Raw genomic sequence first — 18,819 nt, 5'->3', positions numbered from 1 at the left:
CACACGAATGCAAAAATAGATTAATATAATAAACCTTCATGAAACCGTTACCCATCTTTTTTTCTTTTTTAACATCTTTATTGGAGTATAATTGCTTTACAATGTTGTGTTAGTTTCTGCTGTATAACAAAGTGAATCAGCTATACATAAACATATATCCCCATGTCCCCTCCCTCTTGCGTCTCCCTCACGCCCTCCCTATCCCACCCCTCTGGGTGGACAGAAAGCACTGAGCTGATCTCCCTGTGCTATGCGGCTGCTTCCCACTAGCTATCTGTTTTACATTTGGTAGTGTAGATATGTCCATGCCACTCTCTCACTTTGTCCCAGCTTACCCTTCCCCCTCCTGGTGTCCTCAAGTCCATTCTCTATGTCTGCATCTTTATTCCTGTCCAGCCCCTAGGTTCATCAGAACCTTTTTTTTTTTTTTTTTTTTATATATATATATGGAATACATGTATACGGTAGTTGCTTTTCTCTTTCTTACTACACCCTGTATGACAGACTCTAGGTCCATCCACCTCATTACAAATAACTCAATTTTGTTTCTTTTTATAGCTGAGTAATATTCCATTGTATGTATGTGCCACATCTTCTTTATCCATTCATCTGTCGATGGACACTTTCATCACCCATCTTTAACAGTTATCTCCCCACAGGGTCAATTTTGTTTGATCCATATCCTGACTTATCCCTGCCCCAGGATTATTTTAAAGCAAATGCCAGACACTATTATTTCATCTGTAAATACTGGGGAATACTGTCTTTCTACATGCCTTTTTTGTTGTAATCATAGTAATCCATTTGGCTTGGCAATAAATAATATTTACAGCTTTATTAATGGAAACAGTGGACATGGATTCAACCAACTTTGATTTAACTGTGTTGGGAGAGGAAAGGGCAGGGCACAGGAATGCTAAAATTCCCATCTACCATAAAGAGTTGCCATCTGCAAAGTCTAAAATTGGTGAATCAAGGGTTTGCTTGGTGGCGCAGTGGTTAAGAATCCGCCTGCCGGTGCAGGGAACACGGATTCGAGCCCTGGCCCGGGAAGATCCCACATGCCGCGGAGCAACTAAGCCCGTGGGCCACAACTACTGAGCCCGAGAGCCACAACTACTGAAGCCCACACGCCTAGAGCCCGTGCTCTGCAACGAGAAGCCACTGCAACTAGAGAAAGCCGCACGCAGCAACAGAGACCCAACGCTGCCAAAAATAAAAACAAATAAATCAATTTATAAAAAATAAAAAATAAATAAATAAAATTGGCGACTCAAGAGGCCACATTAAGCACAAATTATTTAGGAGTAAGGAAGCAACTAGAGGAAACAGTTAACCCAGTTGCACATGGACCAGAGAAGGGGAAGTCAGAGAGTGGGGCCGCTGGGGTTTCACTTAAGTGATATACACTTTATTACTCTGATTAAAATAAAACATTAAAAAGAAAATAAGGTGGGGACTTCCCTGGTGGTCCAGTGGTTAAGACTCCATGCTCCCAATGCAGGGGTCCCGGGTTCGATCCCTGATCCGGGAACTAGATGCCACATGCGTGCCACAACTGAGTTTTCATGCCACAACTAAGGAGCCTGCCTGCCGCAACTAAGACCTGATGCAACCAAATAAATAAATGTTAAATGAAAAAAAAAAAAAGAAAATAAGATGTTGGAGAATTGATGACTAAAATCTCTTCGGCCCTATAGGTAGTGTAATACTACAATTCCTCAGTTACGTTTTCTTTTTTTTTTTAATAAATTTATTTATTTCATTTATTTTATTTCTGGCTGCATTGGGTCTTTGTTGCTGCACGCGGGCTTTCTCTAGTCGCAGCGAGTGGGGGCTACTCTTCTTTGCGGCGCGCGGGTTTCTCATTGCGGTGGCTTCTCTTGTTACGGAGCACGGGCTCTAGGTGTGCAGGCTTCAGTAGTTGTGGCGTGCAAGCTCAGTACTTGTGGCGCACGGGCTTAGTTGCTCCGCAGCACGTGGGATCTTCCCGGACCAGGGCTCAAACCCGTGTCCCCTGCATTAGCAGGCGGATTCTTAACCACTGTGCCACCAGGTAAGTCCGCAAATCACTTTTTTTTATAAATTTATTTATTTATTTATTTATTTTTGGCTGTGTTGGGTCTTCGTTTCTGTGTGAGGGCTTTCTCTAGTTGTGGCAAGCGGGGGCCACTCTTCATCGCGGTGCGCGGGCCGCTCACTATCGCGGCCTCTCTTGTTGCAGAGCACAAGCTCCAGACGCGCAGGCTCAGTAATTGCGGCTCACGGGCCCAGTTGCTCCACGGCATGTGGGATCTTCCCAGACCAGGGCTCGAACCCGTGTCCCCTGCATTGGCAGGCAGATTCTCAACCACTGCGCCACCATGGAAGCCCCCCCAAATCACTTTTTAATAGAGCAGAGCCCGTCCGTCTACCTTTGCAGCTAGGGACACTCGACACACTCCAGTTGGAAGAATACCTCTCCTACCAGTCAAACCTGTTTGCACGCCACGGATCATTTTGATTATTTTAAAATATTTTCCATGTTCTTCCTGGCCAGTCTCTGCCCGCACCTGCCAGGTCACTGTGAGCCGTCTGGACGCTCCTTCCCCCCACGTCCCAGCCCAGCCCCCTGCTCTCTGCTCACAGCGCCCTTCATGGGATGTCGAGGGTCCAGTCCCCACTAGAGGGCAGTCCCTGGGGAAGGCCAGTTCTACCCATCCTGGTATCTCCAGGGCGGCAGGGTCTTCTCCAGAGTGCCGAATGGTGGTGGCCCCACAAAGATACGTCTGTGCACATCTCTGGAACTGGTGAATGTGACTTTATTTGGCAAAGTGATCTTTGTAGGTGTAATTAAGGATCTTGAGATGAGATCACCTTGGATTACCTGCATGGGCCAATGACAAGTGTTCTTCTAAAGAGACAGAAGATGAGACACTCAGAGGAGAGGCCACGTGAAGACAGAGCAGACTGGAGGAACGCGGCCATGGCTGTGGAGGCCAGCAACCACCGAACAGTGGAAGAGAGGACGGACCCTCCCCTCGAGCCTCCGCAAGGACCTGGCCCCCCTCCTCTCCCACTGCACCTGCACGCCGGGCGTAGGGCTGTACACAGTGCTGGTCTCAGACAGCAGTACTTGAAAAGGTGCCCCGCTGAGTCCAGGACATGAAACAGCAAAGGCACTGGCTACCCATTCTCACCAAGGGATTAAGCCAAGGAAATGTAAGAAACAAAAGGATCTGCGATATTTAGAAATGTATTGAGGACTTCCTTGGTGGCGCAGCGGTTAAGAATCCACCTGCCAGTGAAGGGGACACGGGTTCGAGCCCTGGTCCAGGAAGATCCCACATGCCGCGGAGCAACTAAGCCCGTGGGCCACAAGTACTGAGCCTGTGCTCTAGAGCTCGCGAGCCACAACTACTGAGCCCCGCGTGCCACAACTACGGAAGCCCACGTGCCTAGAGCCCGTGCTCCGCAACAAGAGAAGCCACCACAATGAGAAGCCCGCTCACCGCAACCAGAGAAAGCCTGCACGCAGCAACGAAGACCCAATGCAGCCAAAAATAAAAATAAACAAACAAATTTATAGAAATGTACCGAATGACACGTGGATAGCTACAACAGCAGCTGTGGTAGCACTCGGATATGCACCTACTCATCTATCTGGCAAGAACACAGGAAAGACGGACTCTCCCGGATACCCCGGAAACCCATCTTGGGTGAGGAGAGGACTTAGCTAGCAAAAGGCAAAGAACAAAAACCGAAACCACAGTGACCTCAAAAATGCATGACGTGAAACTTAAAGAGAGACCCTTAAGGGTAGGATATGTAGCCTAACAAAGAGTTTTTAATGGTGGGAAGAGTCAAGATCCTCTTTAACGTGACCACACCTGGACTGCAGACTGATTTCCCTCCCTTCCCCGTGATGGGCAAGCCCTGGGCACTGGCTGTGGAGGGAGCAGACCTAAGAAGCATGGCTAACGAGTGTCCTAAGAGAAGCAAAACTACAGAAACATCTCCTTACTGCTTTCTTTGGGTATTTCTCCATTGACACTTGTTTTTAAAGGCCGAAGTGGAATCAATGAAACAAGTTGTCATAAAACACCTGCAGCTTATGAATCATGCATGACTCTGTTTCCAGAATCTTTCAGATACTCAAGGCTCGCTTGGCTTTGGTCAGGCAAAAATGGAATATGAGATGAGGAAAGCACTCTGTGGCTTTAAATCTCACGTGTAAGTTAACCCTGAGAACCAGGAAATGCAGAAAACAAGCCTGCTCCTAAGTTAAACTGGAAGATGAGCAGCACAGGCTCTAAAGAGGGAAACACACAATGACCTGACAGCTATGCCGACAGAAACAAGCCGGAATGCATTCATCCACGTAAACAAAACAGGTGCCATTCAGAAAGGGAGCCCTGTCAGCCCTGGAGGGACAGTCGGGACAGGAATGAAAACCGAGGCCATGGTCAGCAGTGCCCACCCAACAGGGCCCAAGTAGGGTGGTGTCAGTCACCGGGCTTCCTGATGGCGGTCACACCTTCGCGGTGGGGAGGGCGGGAAACGTCACCTAGGGAGCTGAGGCGTCCGTGCCCTCGTCCTAGTGCCGCCCACAGTGGCCCTTTGTGAGCAGTCACCTGCACCCACTCTGCCACCCACTAGTGCCCGGCTGTCCCCCTGGGGATCCACTTTCAGCCCTCCAGCTTGGGTGTTCCCATCCCTCTGCCACACTGAACCCGGACGTGACTCAGGACTTGGCTTGAGCTATCACAGAGGCCATGAATCTGGAAGGACACAGCCCTGGGACCCTTGAGTGACCACGTGGGAAGAGCAGGAGACCAAGCCTGCACAGAGGAAGCGGAGCTGAGGCACGCGCGCGCGCACACACACCGCCACCAGCACAAGTGCCCCTTCTCTGCCGCTGGCTCTGGCCTCACCTCAGCTGGAAATAGACCCCAGCTGCTCCTGCTCCACCGGTGGCTCCTAAAAACGCACCTCCTGCAAGAGCTGCTGTTCCGGCTGCCCTGAGTGTGCCCAGGGCTGTGGCAGCACAGGGGCATCGGACAAGTGTGGCTGCCATGCCTGATGCGGGGGGGAGCCTGATGCGGGGGGAGCCTGATGCGGGGGGAGCCTGATGCGGGGGGGAGCCTGATGCGGGGGGGGGAGCCTGATGCCGGGGGGGAGCCTGATGCAGGGGAGCCTGATGCCGGGGGGGAGCCTGATGCCGGGGGAGCCTGATGCCGGGGGGAGCCTGATGCCGGGGGGAGCCTGATGCCGGGGGGAGCCTGATGCCGGGGGAGCCTGATGCGGGGGGAGCCTGATGCGGGGGGGAGCCTGATGCGGGGGGGGGGGGGAGCCTGATGCGGGGGGAGGGAGCCTGATGCGGGGGAGCCTGATGCGGGGGGAGCCTGATGCCAGGGGAGCCTGATGCGGGGGGAGCCTGCTCCCAGATGTACCCAGAGCTGTGATTATGAGTCTGCATTAAAAATCTTTTTTCATACTTCCCTAACTCCCTTGCTACATTCTTGTTTCTATGGAATATGTGAATAAAATTTGTTGACTAAAAAAAAAAATTAAAAAGCACCCACACCCATACACACGCACGCGCGCACACACCCCCGGGTCTCCTCCTTCGGGTCCAGGTCTGGGTTGCCCTCGGCCGCCCCACCCCTGGACTCCATAGGTGGGCCTACGCATCTCCACGTTGTTTCCGACGATCGGCCCGGTGCCTGTGGCAGCAGAGGCTTCCAGGGCCCGGCTCCCCGTAGGTACTGATGAGACGGCGCCTCTGGTCTCCAGAACCGAGGGCACGAACACCTACCTGGTCACCCTCTGGGGGACACCTGACCCTACACTCCCATCGTCCAGCCTTTTTAGTCTGTCCATCCATTCCTATAGCAGAATTTCCATATGACGACACTGGCTCCAATCAGTCGGCCTGGAGCGGGAGATACAACAGCTGCGGTCAATTCTCAGTAGGAGTACAGCTTACCCTCGGTACTCTTTATTGGCAGTGGAAAATTTTGCTTCAGTACTTTATTGAAAGAAAGCAATAAATAATACTGTGATAAAAATAGTTCAAAAGTAGACTGTACATACTTTGTTACATAATCAGGAAGTTCACAAAAGATGAATAGAAAAACAGAACGGTAACAGTGAACTGTACAAGTAAATTAAAGGCAGAGCCCAAATGTAAAAAGACACGCCATCTCTGTCTACCGGTACATCAGCTGCGTAATAAATAATGCACCATGATCTGAACACATCTCTTGCTGGCTTTTTAATATGCCATTTAAAAAGTAAAAGTTACATTTGCTACTTATAGAATCCAAAATGGCTATATCGTCAAAATCTAAAAATGTACGACTAGGTCCATTCTTTAAACATGTTTACAGACAAATGTAAAAGGATGATTTACATCAGAAAAATAAGGCCTTGATTAGAGCTGCACTACATTATTTTCAGGATCTCGTGCCTTTATCTTCCGCGCGCACCAGTGTCTCCTCAGTGAGTGCAGTGCTTCGTGATTGGTCCTCTAAGAGTCAGCGCCCTTGACCCGGCTTGGGGGGGGCGGGGCGGGGAAGGGGAAGGGGGCGGGCGCGGCGGGCTGCGGGGGCCCAGGCCCCACCCCCCCACCGGAGTCGCTCTTCCCCCAGCTCGTGGCTTCTGCCGGTCACCCAAGACGAGGTATCCGGATCCACAGAGACCAGGCTATGGAAGAGCTCACCGGTCCTAAGAGATTTTCATAGTGTTCTAATGATCCTTTCAGTCCAAATTTGATTAAAAGCTGATATTTAACACCCCGTATTTTTAATCTCTTCACGCTACAGAGTAAAGCATTTCTTGCTAGAAAAAGTATAGCTAAGGTCAGTCATTAAAACACAACAACAATTGCTTGAAAGTAAGTTGGCTTCTTTCAAAATGATTGTTGTAGGGCTAGGTTACAGTTTGTAAAGGATAATGCACGCTGTGTCATGATGATTTTACAAACGCAGTAAAATCCTTTTCTCTGTCATGGTTTATCATTAAAAAATTAAACAAGAATAATTACAATAAATGCATAATTTACAAAAGCCCTATATTTGTTCATAGGATTTATACATACAAGCATTACAGTACATTCCTTTGAAAGACTAAAATCAGATATAAGAACATGAACTGATCTGAAAGGATATTTATAGCCTGGATATACATGAAAAAGTAAGTAACTATATAAATGAAGTCATAAGTTTACATAAATATAAGAAACATTAAATTCTAAAATATTTTCTCTATGGTATTCATGAATTTTTCGCTAATTAAAAACTCTGTAATAAAATATCTTAGGGTCCATATAACAAGTATTAACAGATTAAAGATTCCATTGAGCTCAAAATGTAGTCTTCGCTGGATTCAAAATGCTGCATAATCATCTGTAGAAGTAGTGTGGGTAAACTGGAAAATAAAATGAAAGCAAACGAGTCAGTCTTGAGACGGCTTCAAGTGCCCGAGCTCCTACCCCTCCACGACCCCCCAAGCCCTACTTTCTGTGCTTTGGCTGCTTTTAGAATTTAGGTAAGTATCAAGGACCAAGCAGATCAAGGACAGAATTCCTTTCCTTGACTGACTTTCTTTTGACATACATCTAAAAGCTGCTAATAAGAAAACCAATCATGCATTCCAGCTGAGACGTGACAACAGAACCCTGAGAGCAGCGAGGGGAGGGCTGGGCTCCCGGGCCCACAGCCACCCAGAGCACCACCTGCAAAGCAAGGGTGGCCCCTCAGCAGCGGCCGGCCCCCAGATGCCAGCGCAGTTTCGTTTTAAAGACGGGCATCTGGCCTGAGAGGCACACGGCGGTGCAGCTTCTTGAACCCTGATGCTTCGGGGCTTGTTCCCTTCGAGAACGTGCACGCAGGACACGGTGCTGCAGCACCGCTGACGCGGGAGCGACACCAGCACACAGGGCAACGCGAGGGAGACCCAGGCCGTGCACTGACCACTCCCGGCGGCAGCTAAGCGCCAAGGTCACCTTCCGCTCTCCTGCCGCCCCGCCCCCCCGACGCTCCGGCGCCAGGGCGTGGCCTCCGCGCACCTGCGGGGCCGGGCCGCCCTATACTCACCGGCGGAGGCTCAGCAGGAGTAAGTCCTGACTGCAGCGGAGTCCAGCCTCTGCGCTCCCGCCACGCTGCCTGGTCCGACAAGCACGGGAGGAAGCGTGCAAACACAGCGTGCGGTTAGTGGTGGGACGCCACACGGGGGCACAAGGACGGACACGCACTCACATCCACAGCGGCCACCTCCTGAGGGCTCTGGGGGAAACCTCTAGAGGGGGAGGGGCGGACGAGCCGGAGAAAGGGAGCCTAAGGGCCACCACGTGGGGGTTCCCTTCACCTCCGCCACCCTGGGGGGCACAGGGAGGTCACACTACAGCAGCAGCCACAGTCTGATGACAGAGAAACGCCTGCACGGTGGGTGACGACTACTCAGCGTGACCACGTGGTCCCTCCTTAAACCCTCTAGATGCAGAGAGCGCCTGGACTTCTCTTTCGCTGTATCCGCGAGGACGGTACTCGGTACTCGGGCAGTAGTAACAGCGGCCACGTGACGGGCCCCCCCAAGGGGACGACGGCCTGGAGGCCCCGCGCTCTGCTGCCCCAGGGGGACCCGCCTGCTCTCTCTCCCCGGGGAGCCTCCCCCAGCGGCTCGGGCAGTGGGCAGAGGGCAGAGGACGGGGACTTGGCTAACAAAGCGGAAGCCCAGTGTCAGTTTCCACCCGAAAGGATGTCACCATTGACGTTTTTTTTCTTGTCAAGAAACAGGCTGCAGGGCCCAATAGGTAAGCCCTCACCCCGCTTCAATCTGAGTAAGAAATTTCCACAACCCCTAGCAGAAATCCACTGCTCCCAATGCAACATTTTTCATTTTCCCACAGGTCCAGCAGGAACACATCTTACCAACATTTGGCCGTGGTTCCAGAAAGGGCTTAAGACAGCTGGTGCTGCTGATTGGAGCAGATTTTTTTTTTTTTAAAGCCATTGATTTGGACGTTTTATTTTACTTTATTTATTTATATTTGGCCATGCCACGTGGCACACAGGATCTTAGTTCCCGACCAGGGATCGAACCCGCGCCCCCTGCATTGGAAGTGTGGAGCCTTAACCACTGGACCACCAGGGAAGTCCCGCAGATCATCTTTCTAAATCCCTCTGATCCTAAGAACCCCAGAGACCTGCTGCACTTTGCCTTCAAAAGCCATGAAAACAACCCATTTTAACAGTTTATGCCTTCCTTATTACACAAGGGTAAAAAGTCATCTCCCATATAATATATTGCCTACACCTCTTTCTAGGAGTATTTTTAATTTATCAAAACTCTAATGTTAACATCACTGTGAGCATTTAACAGCAAAATGCGATTTATAACGAGGAGAATGGAAATGAAGCAGTGAGGAAAATAAGAAAGCACTCATTTAGACTATCCAATAAATTGAAGGCCAAGCTACGGTTAAAATCTGTAAAAATGAACTGCATGCTCCTTGGAAGAAAAATGCTATTTAAAAAAAAAAAAAAAAAATTTGCTGGGTTCCCCCTGGGTTCCCTCCCACTCCCCGGGTTAAGCACATTATTGAATTCTGGCACCGAGATCCAGCTTTTTAATAAAAATGCTGCCCTGTAAGCCACCCTCACTAAAGTGTCCAGCTTATTTAGCAAAGGCTTCCCTAAATGTACTTTGCTCTGGTTTTCATACAGGCAAGTGAGAGTAAAACTTACAAACCTACGCACGGGAAGGGCTGACAACAGGAGAAAACTGCAAACCCCGTCAGCACACTTCAAAAACCCCTCGCTCTCCTGCAGCCCCGCCACGGCAGGCGTGGGGACAGCCAAGTAACAGCAGCGCCGCAGGGGCCCTAAGGGCTCCGCCCTCACGGGACTGAGGACGCGCCAGGCGCTTTCCTGAGCCGTGACCCACTCTGTGAATCACTTGTGTAACTGGCACAGCCAGCCGGGGAGGAGGGCGCCCCAAGACGACCCTTTCCCAGATGGGAAACAGGCGCGGTGCTCAAGGCGCCTGCCTCCTAGGCCGCAGGGCCAGACTCGGACCCAGGCCGTCTGTCTCTCGATTTTGCTCTCGAGTGGGGACACAGCAGCACTGAGAGCCCACCCTTAACTAGCGGTGCTCTCTGGCAGAGCAGTTGTCAAAGGGAAGATCAGAGCTGGGTGTGAAATGACTATGGGCCCAGCCGTGCTCGGGTGATGACTTCTCTCGGCCTCACCCTCTTCCTTCTCCCCAGCCTTCTACAGCGTGCAAGGGACAAATAACAGTGAGGACAGAGGGAGGACAGGAAGGTAGAGGTTATTTCAAATGGACTCAGTCATCCTTCTAGCGTGAAGAGAAGTCGAGGGGGAACTGGTGTGGTCTGAAAGCTACTACGCTATTTTATGAAACAGCTTCTGAGTGCTGCCTGCCACACACACATCTTTACGAGCATGGGTGTTGATCTAACGCTCTGAGAACACACGCGATTCTTAGTTTTATTAGTTAGAAGAGTATGCTAATATTCAACCAGACAAGAACTTAAGAATTAAGACTGTATTACTGTTAAACTTTTATAAACAGATGTTAGGATGAATTTTAAACATTTACACCTGGGCATGCAACAGTACTCCAGTGCCTTGTAACATATTAAGTAGGCCATTCTAGATCATCATTAACGCTCCAGTCCCAGAGCTGCTCAAGCCGCCTACAAGCGGCTGGGGCAGCACTGCATCACCTACCGTCCAGCTGCATCTTCTTTGGCTGCACAGAGGGCGAGGACAGAGAGGATGGGACCCGGAAGTTTGCGGGGAGAGTCTCTGCTGACCCAGCAGCTAAGCCACGAACATCCTTTGGTCTAAATTTTTTTCTCCAAGAAGGTGCTCTCCTAAAGCTTTTATCATCATCCTGGTGAATTAAAGGACAGAAAACAAGACAGATTTAAAAATAAAGGACAAAAACATAAAGTTACCAGCCCTTTAAAATGACTGAGCTTGTTACCGCATCTTTATTTCACCCCGTTCGTGACAACCATGTGATTAGCTGGGAGCTGTGGAGAGTGGCCGGGGGCCGGTACCACTGATGCTGGGACCCTAACTGAGCATCAGCCAGGACTGCCTGGCCCGCCCGGGTGTACGTTCCTCCTGACAATTACCAGGCTTCACTTCTTATTGTGAAGGAATCACCTTCTCGCTATATAAGATAACACTTTTTTATTTGTCTTTAAAAACAGTTTTCGAGCTGTAAACAATTCTGTCTCATGCTGGGACAGAGCCAGGAAATGCTGCTTTAGGTGCCCTTCTACTCTCTTTGTCAAACTCAAGTTTCCTTAACGTCCAATGAAGAGAATAACAATAGTGTGGGAATAAATGAGTTGCGGTTTTGTGTAAGGGGAAATTAATATTTTGTGCTTTTCAATATACTTATGAAACAGTCCCCCAAAGCACAGGGGCTCTGGATTAGGGTAAGACATCCGGCTGGTCCCCAAAACACAACTTAGACTCCATTCCTAAGCTGAAACCAGTGTTTTACGATATTAAAAAAATACTTTTGAGGGGTATCAAAAGTTAAATAGCGAAAATTAAAAAAAAAAACAAACCCCTATCTTACTGAAGATACTCATTTTTTTAAAATTAATTAATTTATTTATTTTTGGCCATGCTGGGTCTTTGTTGCTGCCCACGGGCTTTCCCTAGTTGCGGCGAGCAGGGGCTACTCTCTGTCACGGTGCGCGGGCTTCTCACTGAGGTGGCTTCTTTTGTCGTGGAGCATGGGTTCTAGGCGCACGGGCTTCAGTAGTTGTGGCTCGCGGGCTCTAGAGTGCAGGCTCAGTAGTTGTGGCGCACGGGCTTAGCTGCTCCGTGGCATGTGGGATCTTCCCGGACCAGGGCTCGAACCCGTGTCCCCTGCATTGGCAGGCGGATTCTTAACCACTGCGCCACCAGGGAAGTCCAAAGATATTAATTTTTTAATAGCTCATTTGTTAACAAATTTTAAGAGCAAAGCTTAACTTGTAAAGTAAAATTGTCTCCACATTTAGAAGAAATACCCTGACTACATGGTTCATACAAGTATGATAAGATAATGACTTTTAAAGTTGCATTAATGTAAATTAAGCTGAAAACTTACTTCATCGAACCTTCTGTCGGTCCCCATGACCAAAAGGTTGTTAAACTCTCTTTCCAAGACAGCACGAGCCTGAAATCATAAAACAACACCACCCTACAGCTTTCAACAATCTCATTTGAATATCAGCATATCCGGACTGTTTTTTTAAACCAAGACTTTAAAAACAAAACAAAACAAAAAAACCCAAACTATGATAGTATTTTAAATCAGGGGTTTAACATGGAGTCCTTGGATGGCCTTCTGGGGAGAGGGATCCATGACCTCTTGGAGATTATATACAAAAGTGTGCTCTGGGGGTTGGTGCTGGTGGGAAGATCGGGGTACTGGCAAAAGATATACAATCTTCCGCAGAAGAATAAAAAAATTTCCTCATTCTCCAATGAGCCCACAAGTCAACAAAAATTGCACAGGGCAATTACGTGTAGAAACAAAATTAATAAAACCTTCATCTGACACACAAGAGTATTTCTCTTTCCACAGAAGAACTAAGTCTTGATACACGTCACTCTTAGCAGAGTATTGACTTGAATGAAAGTTCCCCTTATTTTGTTTACCGTAAGGCTCTCATGCTTCCAACGGAAAACGAATAGTCGATAGGCAAAATACTGAGGAATGAAGCATTACGGATTTTGAACTATTATATGACGGATTTGGTATGGAATGAGATTACTAGTGGTCTGAGATGTTGTTAAGTTTGGTCTCCATTCAGATAGGCAGCTACATGTCTGCTTGGGGAGAACGGACCACACACTGCGCCCCAGTGAAGGTCCGGCGTCTGGGCTGTACCTGTGTGTTCTGCGTAGGGATCTGTAACAAGAGGGCCAGTGCGTTGAAGTCGAAGGTTTCGTCTAAGGCCAGAAGGGCACCGTGCACACCGCTCTCTACGAGATTGTTTGCGTATTCCTTGAGACCAATGGAGAGGATCCAGCGAATCACTCGATCATTGCTCCAAACAAGCACATCTGCAGATGAATAAAAACAGTTTTAAAAGTGGCCTCAGAAAGCTGTGTTCATCACGCATACCCTGCAGGCACGGCGGAAAGATCCCTACCGTGAAACTGACCCTTCAGTTCCTGACAAAAGCCACGATCTCCGTGAGGGCTGGGAGACACCACTAGGCGGGCAGCCAACCCCTACTGCACTGAGACGCTGATGGCTCGGCCCTTCTCCACCCTAATGGAGACTGTCCCGTTAGAACTCATTCTTCAAGTGAACCCAAGAGGAATGAAGTTATTACGTACACTTCATTTCTAGAGAATAGAAAACGAGGATCCGGGGATCAGAAACAAAAGGACACACAAGGATGTGAAGGCCCACCAGGTACGAACACGTTTCGGATACAGACTTGTGAGTCTTTTGATGTACTTTCTTCCCGTCCCAAGGAGGAGCTGGCACCATATCCGGACACCTTGCTCAATTCAGCATCAACCTCTCACTTATAATCGTGAAGGCTTTTTTCTTGAAGCCATTTTTGTTGTCTCTCTTTTGTTAAAAAGAGAGAAACTTAAAGATATTCTCCAGCATATTAGAGATTTAGGGGGGAGATTTCATATTAAGCCAAGTCATAAATGATTAAATCTGCGCTAGTAGAGAGCTAAAAATAGCCACTCTGTACAAACACATCCAGATGATCACCGATTACTTTCAAAGACAGCTTCTGTCAACCGTAAAAAGATTTAAACCATTTAAACCATACAGAAAACAAATGAAACAGATTTACAGATTTCATTTCCAATGCTCTTTTCTGGATAAAGGTATAGAATATATAAATGTTGGCTTCTGGCTTTTCTCATGATTCAAATTAACTCAATCACGACTCAACTATCCTTCAAATGGGCCGTCTCCCCAACCATATTTTTACCTTTAGTTTGTTTCTCAGTAAAAGCTGGGGATGAAAACAGCACTTATACTCACAGTGCTGTGGTAAGGATTAAATAAAGTAACCTTTGAAAGTGCCTGGACTTGTTCCATAAGTCTTACTATTATTATTACTATTAATATTATTAATTTATTTTCTGAAAATTCTGGGAGGTTTTACATTGAGCTTAATCACTAACACCTTATTTAAAAGCACTCTATCATACTTGATCATTGAGAGGCGCACAGAGTGAGACACTCCCCCTTGGAGACAAGCATCTGACATCTCCCAGTTGGACAGCCCACATCCTCCCAGGCCTCCGCACCCGCCTTCTAACTGAAATGCCTCTGCCCTCCTCCCTGGCTAAGAAGCTCCCACTGCACCTTCGAGGCCCGCTCCCTCCAGCCTGGGAGGAGAGCCACGCTGCTCTCCTCTGCGCTCCTCAAGTCCTTTGACAAATGGCCAGAGCAGTATTTTTCACACTTAAATCAAATGAGTGAACAGCAGGTCTTGTTCTTTTCGGCTCTGGAATTATCTACAGTGTGTAGCAGCATTTCTGAGTGAAACAGGACACGTGTCATAGTAACAGGAAATCTCTAGGGTCATGGGAAAAATGTTTACCTTGAGACACCTAACCTATAGACTGAGCGCAAGGAAACAGGCACAAGTGCTCTGGCCACAGAGGAGGATCTTAAAAACACTCCCTCCTCTGTAATGATGCCAGACACGTTTTCTCCACTTAAAGCATTTCCTGATTTTTTTCTTTAAAACAGGATATCATTGAGGCTGCTAGTACACTGGGAAGCAAGAAACACGACTGTACTAGCCTTTTAGTTCATTCTGGCTTTCTTCTCTTTTTCTTTCCAGTTCTTTCCGGTCATAATTTAACCTTCGCAGGCACATAATTCCACACTGGAAACTGTTTCTATTTCCAAGAGAAAAAGAAAAAAAAGAAAAAATTTAGACCTGGCAATAGTCAAACATCTCTCAGCCAATTAGTAAGAACCACTTGCGGCGACTAACCTGTGAAAACTATCAACCATTTTCAGCTGCCCGCGAAGGTCTTTCTTGGTCAAGTGGTCCAGCATCCGCGCGTCCACGAGGCACTCCATGAAGTAGCTCCGGTACTGCGGGAGGCCCAGGCTGGGCAGCCACTCGTTGCCGATCCACTCGTGGTTCATGTCCCCGTACGCCAGTGTCTGCTTTCAATAATCAAGGACCATCAGTTCAGGAAAAAACCCATGAAAGCAGCCACAAAGACCGTTTATATCATCTTTAAACTGGATTTTTAATCTGTTACATATTCTCAAAGGCTAATAAGCTAATGACAACGTGGTTGCTTATAATTTCAAAATAATTTGATCTCTTATTTACTACCTTATAAATTTGCTGGCAAAATTTTATACAAAAGGAATTATGCCATTAAAACTCTATGACTCTCTTGTGTGTGTAAATTTAATCTATTTAACAACCACGATAAAATTATAACTGACTACACATTACTCTTCTGAAATAGCTTTTATACATAATAATACATCAGCAAAGAATGATCACGACTCATGAACAAGTTTGAAGGATCAATCTAACTCTACTCATTAACAATATCTCTGGCTGCCTTTAATTTTATTTTTAACACTTTGTTTTCCAAATTTCCTTAACAAGACATCTGTTAATTTCCAAGTCAGTCAAGTGAATTAAAAAATAGTTTCAAAAGAAGCGGTAAGCAAAGCAGGAACTGATAGGCTGAAAGGAGAAAGAGACAAACGCACAATTATAGTCAGAGACCTCAACCCTCCTCTCTCAATTATTCAATAACTGATTGAACGAGGAAGCCAAAACAGACAACCAACCAACCCCAGTAAGGATACAGAAGCCTTAAACAACGCTATCAACCAACCTAACCTAATTGACATTTTATGTAACACTCCATCCAACAGCACGATACATTCTTTAAGGGGATGTGGAACACTCTTCAAGACAGACAAATCTCAGCATACTTAAAGTGACTGAAATCATACAAAATATGTTCTCTGACCTCAAAAGAATTAAATTAGGAATCAATAAAGCAGAAAGAAGAAAATAAACCAGCAGAAATCAATGAAATGGAAACCAGAAAAACAGAAAATAAAACAATGAAACTAAAATCAGTTTCTTCATAGATATCAATAAAATTGACTAACCAGAGTGATCGAGAAAAAAGAGAAGACATAAACCACCAATATCAAGAATGAAAGAGGGGACATCAGTACATATCCTATAGACACTGAAAGGATAGCAACAAGGGTAAACTGTGAACAACTTTAAGCAACTTACATAAAATAGTCTAATTTCTAGAAAGACACAATTTATGAAAGCCACTCAGTAAGAAACAGATAACCTGAATCTATTAAAACTCGTATTTGTAGTTATGAACCTTCCTACCCACCCATACACGCACACACATAAAATCTCTACCCTAAATGGCTTCACTAGTGAATCCTATCAAGCATTTATGAAAAAAATACCAATTCTACACAAACTATTCCAAAATAGTGAAGAAAAAAACGCCTAACCCATTCTACGAGGCCAGAATTATCTTGATACCTAAACCAGAGAAACATATAATATAAGAAAACTACAAACCAATATCCCTCAGAGACACAGAAGCAGAATTCCTTAACAAAGTATCAGGAAATCAATAATCAATTAAACGAACAGGGTATCATGACAAGTAGGGTTTATCCCAAGAACGTAAGGTTGGGTCAACATTTAAAAAACCAATGAAATTCACTGTATCAATGGACTGAAAAGAAAAACCACAATATCATCTCGAAAGACAAACAAAAGGCATCTGACAATATTCATCATTTATATACGGAAATCTCAGCAATCTAGGAATGGAAGAAAACCGCCTCAACCTCATATAAAGAGCATCTACAAAAAAGGTAGAGCTGACAACATACAATGCATTCTCCCTAAGATCAGGAACAAAGCAAGGATGTCTGCACTCGCAACTTTTATTCAACACTGTATTGGAACTCCTAGCCACTGTAATAAGACAAGAAAAAAGAAATCAAAATCATATGAATTGGAAAAGCAATAAAATGGTATTTGCAGATGACCTGGTTATTAATGTCGAAAATGAATCTGCAAAACAGTTACAAGAATAAAAATGAGTTTATTAGCAAAGTTGCAGGATACAAGGTCAACATATAAAAATGCACAATACTTGTAAATACTAGAAATAAACTGGAAATTGAAATTTTAAAAAGTACCACTTATAATAACATCATCAAAACCCATGAAATCCTCAGGGATAAATCTAACAGAATACGTGCAAGGTCTGCACAATGAAAAATAAACACATTATATGTATATACACACATACCAAAGAAAGGTACTTGACGTTCTTCAGTCCAAGAAGACTAAGGTATATTCAGAGGAATTCTGTACCTTATGGAATCCTCGGAAATAGTATCTCTCGAGTACCACCATGGTCTGTCTCAAAAATATGGGCTCTAATCTATTATTTATACCAACGAAGCTGGAAGGAATGACTCAGACTCCAGCAAGAACACTCAAATTCTAATAGAAAAAAAAAATGTTTCTAATAGAAAAAAAAATTCTATAAATAGTCGTGAGTGGAGATAAACATCAAACATTTTTGGGACATCATCACAGTATCATGTTTTTTCACTCTTTCAAACCCAACTCTCATCTCATAAGCCTGACACTTAAAGCATGAATATCTGGTATTATTTTCTTGCTTGCGGATTATGTATTCTTAAAGAGACACAAGATGCAAAGACATTTCTAAACAGAGAATTCCATGGAAGCAGAAGCTTCCGTATCTTTGTTTACTCCTTAGGTACTCTAGTCACACCTAAATGGTCGATAATGTAGGTTTCTGGGAAAATCAGGCTCGATCCCAGGGAGACCCACACCTCCTAGGCTGTCATCACAGCCTCTGAAAAAAGCACACAATGGGGCTCTCTCATGATCAGAGGACATTTGGGATAGAAGAGACTCTATAGGGTCTATTTTTCCATCACTGAAACGACCACATACAAATCAGTTTTCTGAACTCTGTACAAGGTGAGAGTGATGGCACGGATGCGGCTGTCCTGTTCGATCCTGTACCACCGGTGGGCAGCGTAGTCTCGCGCGGACAGCTGGGTGATGCTACTTCCTAAATGAAGGCATCCAAAGCTTTGACAACACCTTGATGTCTTCTTCCCCTGAGTGCCCAAGGGCACCTCAAACTTCCCCTTGGGTTAGGAGCTGGTCACTGTGCTAATACCACAGGGAATATGCACTGTACGCCATGTGCCCCTGGCAGATTCACGGACACCAGGAAGCCTCTTTGCTTTCCTCTCCTCTGGGAGAGGGGTGGAGTGAAAGCGGTCCTTGCTTACGCTGAGGACTGAACGTTGGCAATGCTGGTGTCATCGGCAGGGCTCATCCTCGTTTATATTTCCATTGCGAAAAGCAAACATCCAGCTTATTTAATTTACACTTCGTGCCCCATGACGCAGGGAATTTTATATTCAAGTGCTCACCAAGTTCTGCTTCTTAGTGTAAAATATACTGATGTTTAAGTAATTATGAAATGCACTCTTTCAAATTCACTGATAGTCATTAGTGACTAGGTTAAAAAATTAATGAGGATATTTATCTGGAGTAGTGGCACAGAATACCTAAATGGGGGGGGGGTGGAGCTCACAGAATCATATTATAGCTTTTCCTCTTCTGTTAAAAAGTGATATAATTGGCTTTATTTCAGGAGTACAAATAGAGGGAAGCAGGTGTTTCAACCAACAACCTGTGATCAGGAAAATTCTGATTTAAAACTCCTTTGACTT

The 18,819-nt window shown here is 46.2% G+C and overlaps 1 protein-coding gene and 1 long non-coding RNA gene across 6 annotated transcripts in view; one reads left to right on the top strand and one right to left on the bottom strand.

Annotated features, from left to right (window-relative positions):
- Positions 1–5,964: 5,964 nt before the first annotated feature.
- PPFIA1 (PTPRF interacting protein alpha 1) overlaps positions 5,965–18,819 on the bottom strand; it is a 95,445-nt gene continuing 82,590 nt past the window's right edge. For 2 of the 5 annotated variants that reach the window (XM_036859629.1, XM_036859630.1), the window contains 7 exons: positions 15,002–15,180; positions 14,806–14,903; positions 12,907–13,082; positions 12,121–12,189; positions 10,734–10,899; positions 8,079–8,147; positions 5,965–7,410 (listed from right to left, as the gene is read on the bottom strand). In XM_036859629.1, coding sequence (XP_036715524.1) covers positions 8,089–8,147; positions 10,734–10,899; positions 12,121–12,189; positions 12,907–13,082; positions 14,806–14,903; positions 15,002–15,180 — 747 coding nt within the window. In that variant the 3' untranslated portion in view covers positions 5,965–7,410; positions 8,079–8,088. The remainder of the gene's footprint in view (positions 7,411–8,078; positions 8,148–10,733; positions 10,900–12,120; positions 12,190–12,906; positions 13,083–14,805; positions 14,904–15,001; positions 15,181–18,819) is intronic. The other 3 variants (XM_036859631.1, XM_036859632.1, XM_036859634.1) reach the window with 2 other exon arrangements.
- LOC118898889 lies at positions 8,104–9,038 on the top strand. Its single transcript, XR_005020847.1, has 3 exons — positions 8,104–8,191; positions 8,479–8,794; positions 8,891–9,038. It is a non-coding gene; the product is annotated as an uncharacterized LOC118898889 (long non-coding RNA).

Source organism: Balaenoptera musculus, chromosome 8, assembly GCF_009873245.2.
Source record: "Balaenoptera musculus isolate JJ_BM4_2016_0621 chromosome 8, mBalMus1.pri.v3, whole genome shotgun sequence".
Taxonomy (NCBI): Eukaryota; Metazoa; Chordata; class Mammalia; order Artiodactyla; family Balaenopteridae; genus Balaenoptera; species Balaenoptera musculus.
This window is presented reverse-complemented; position numbering and strand designations above follow the sequence as displayed.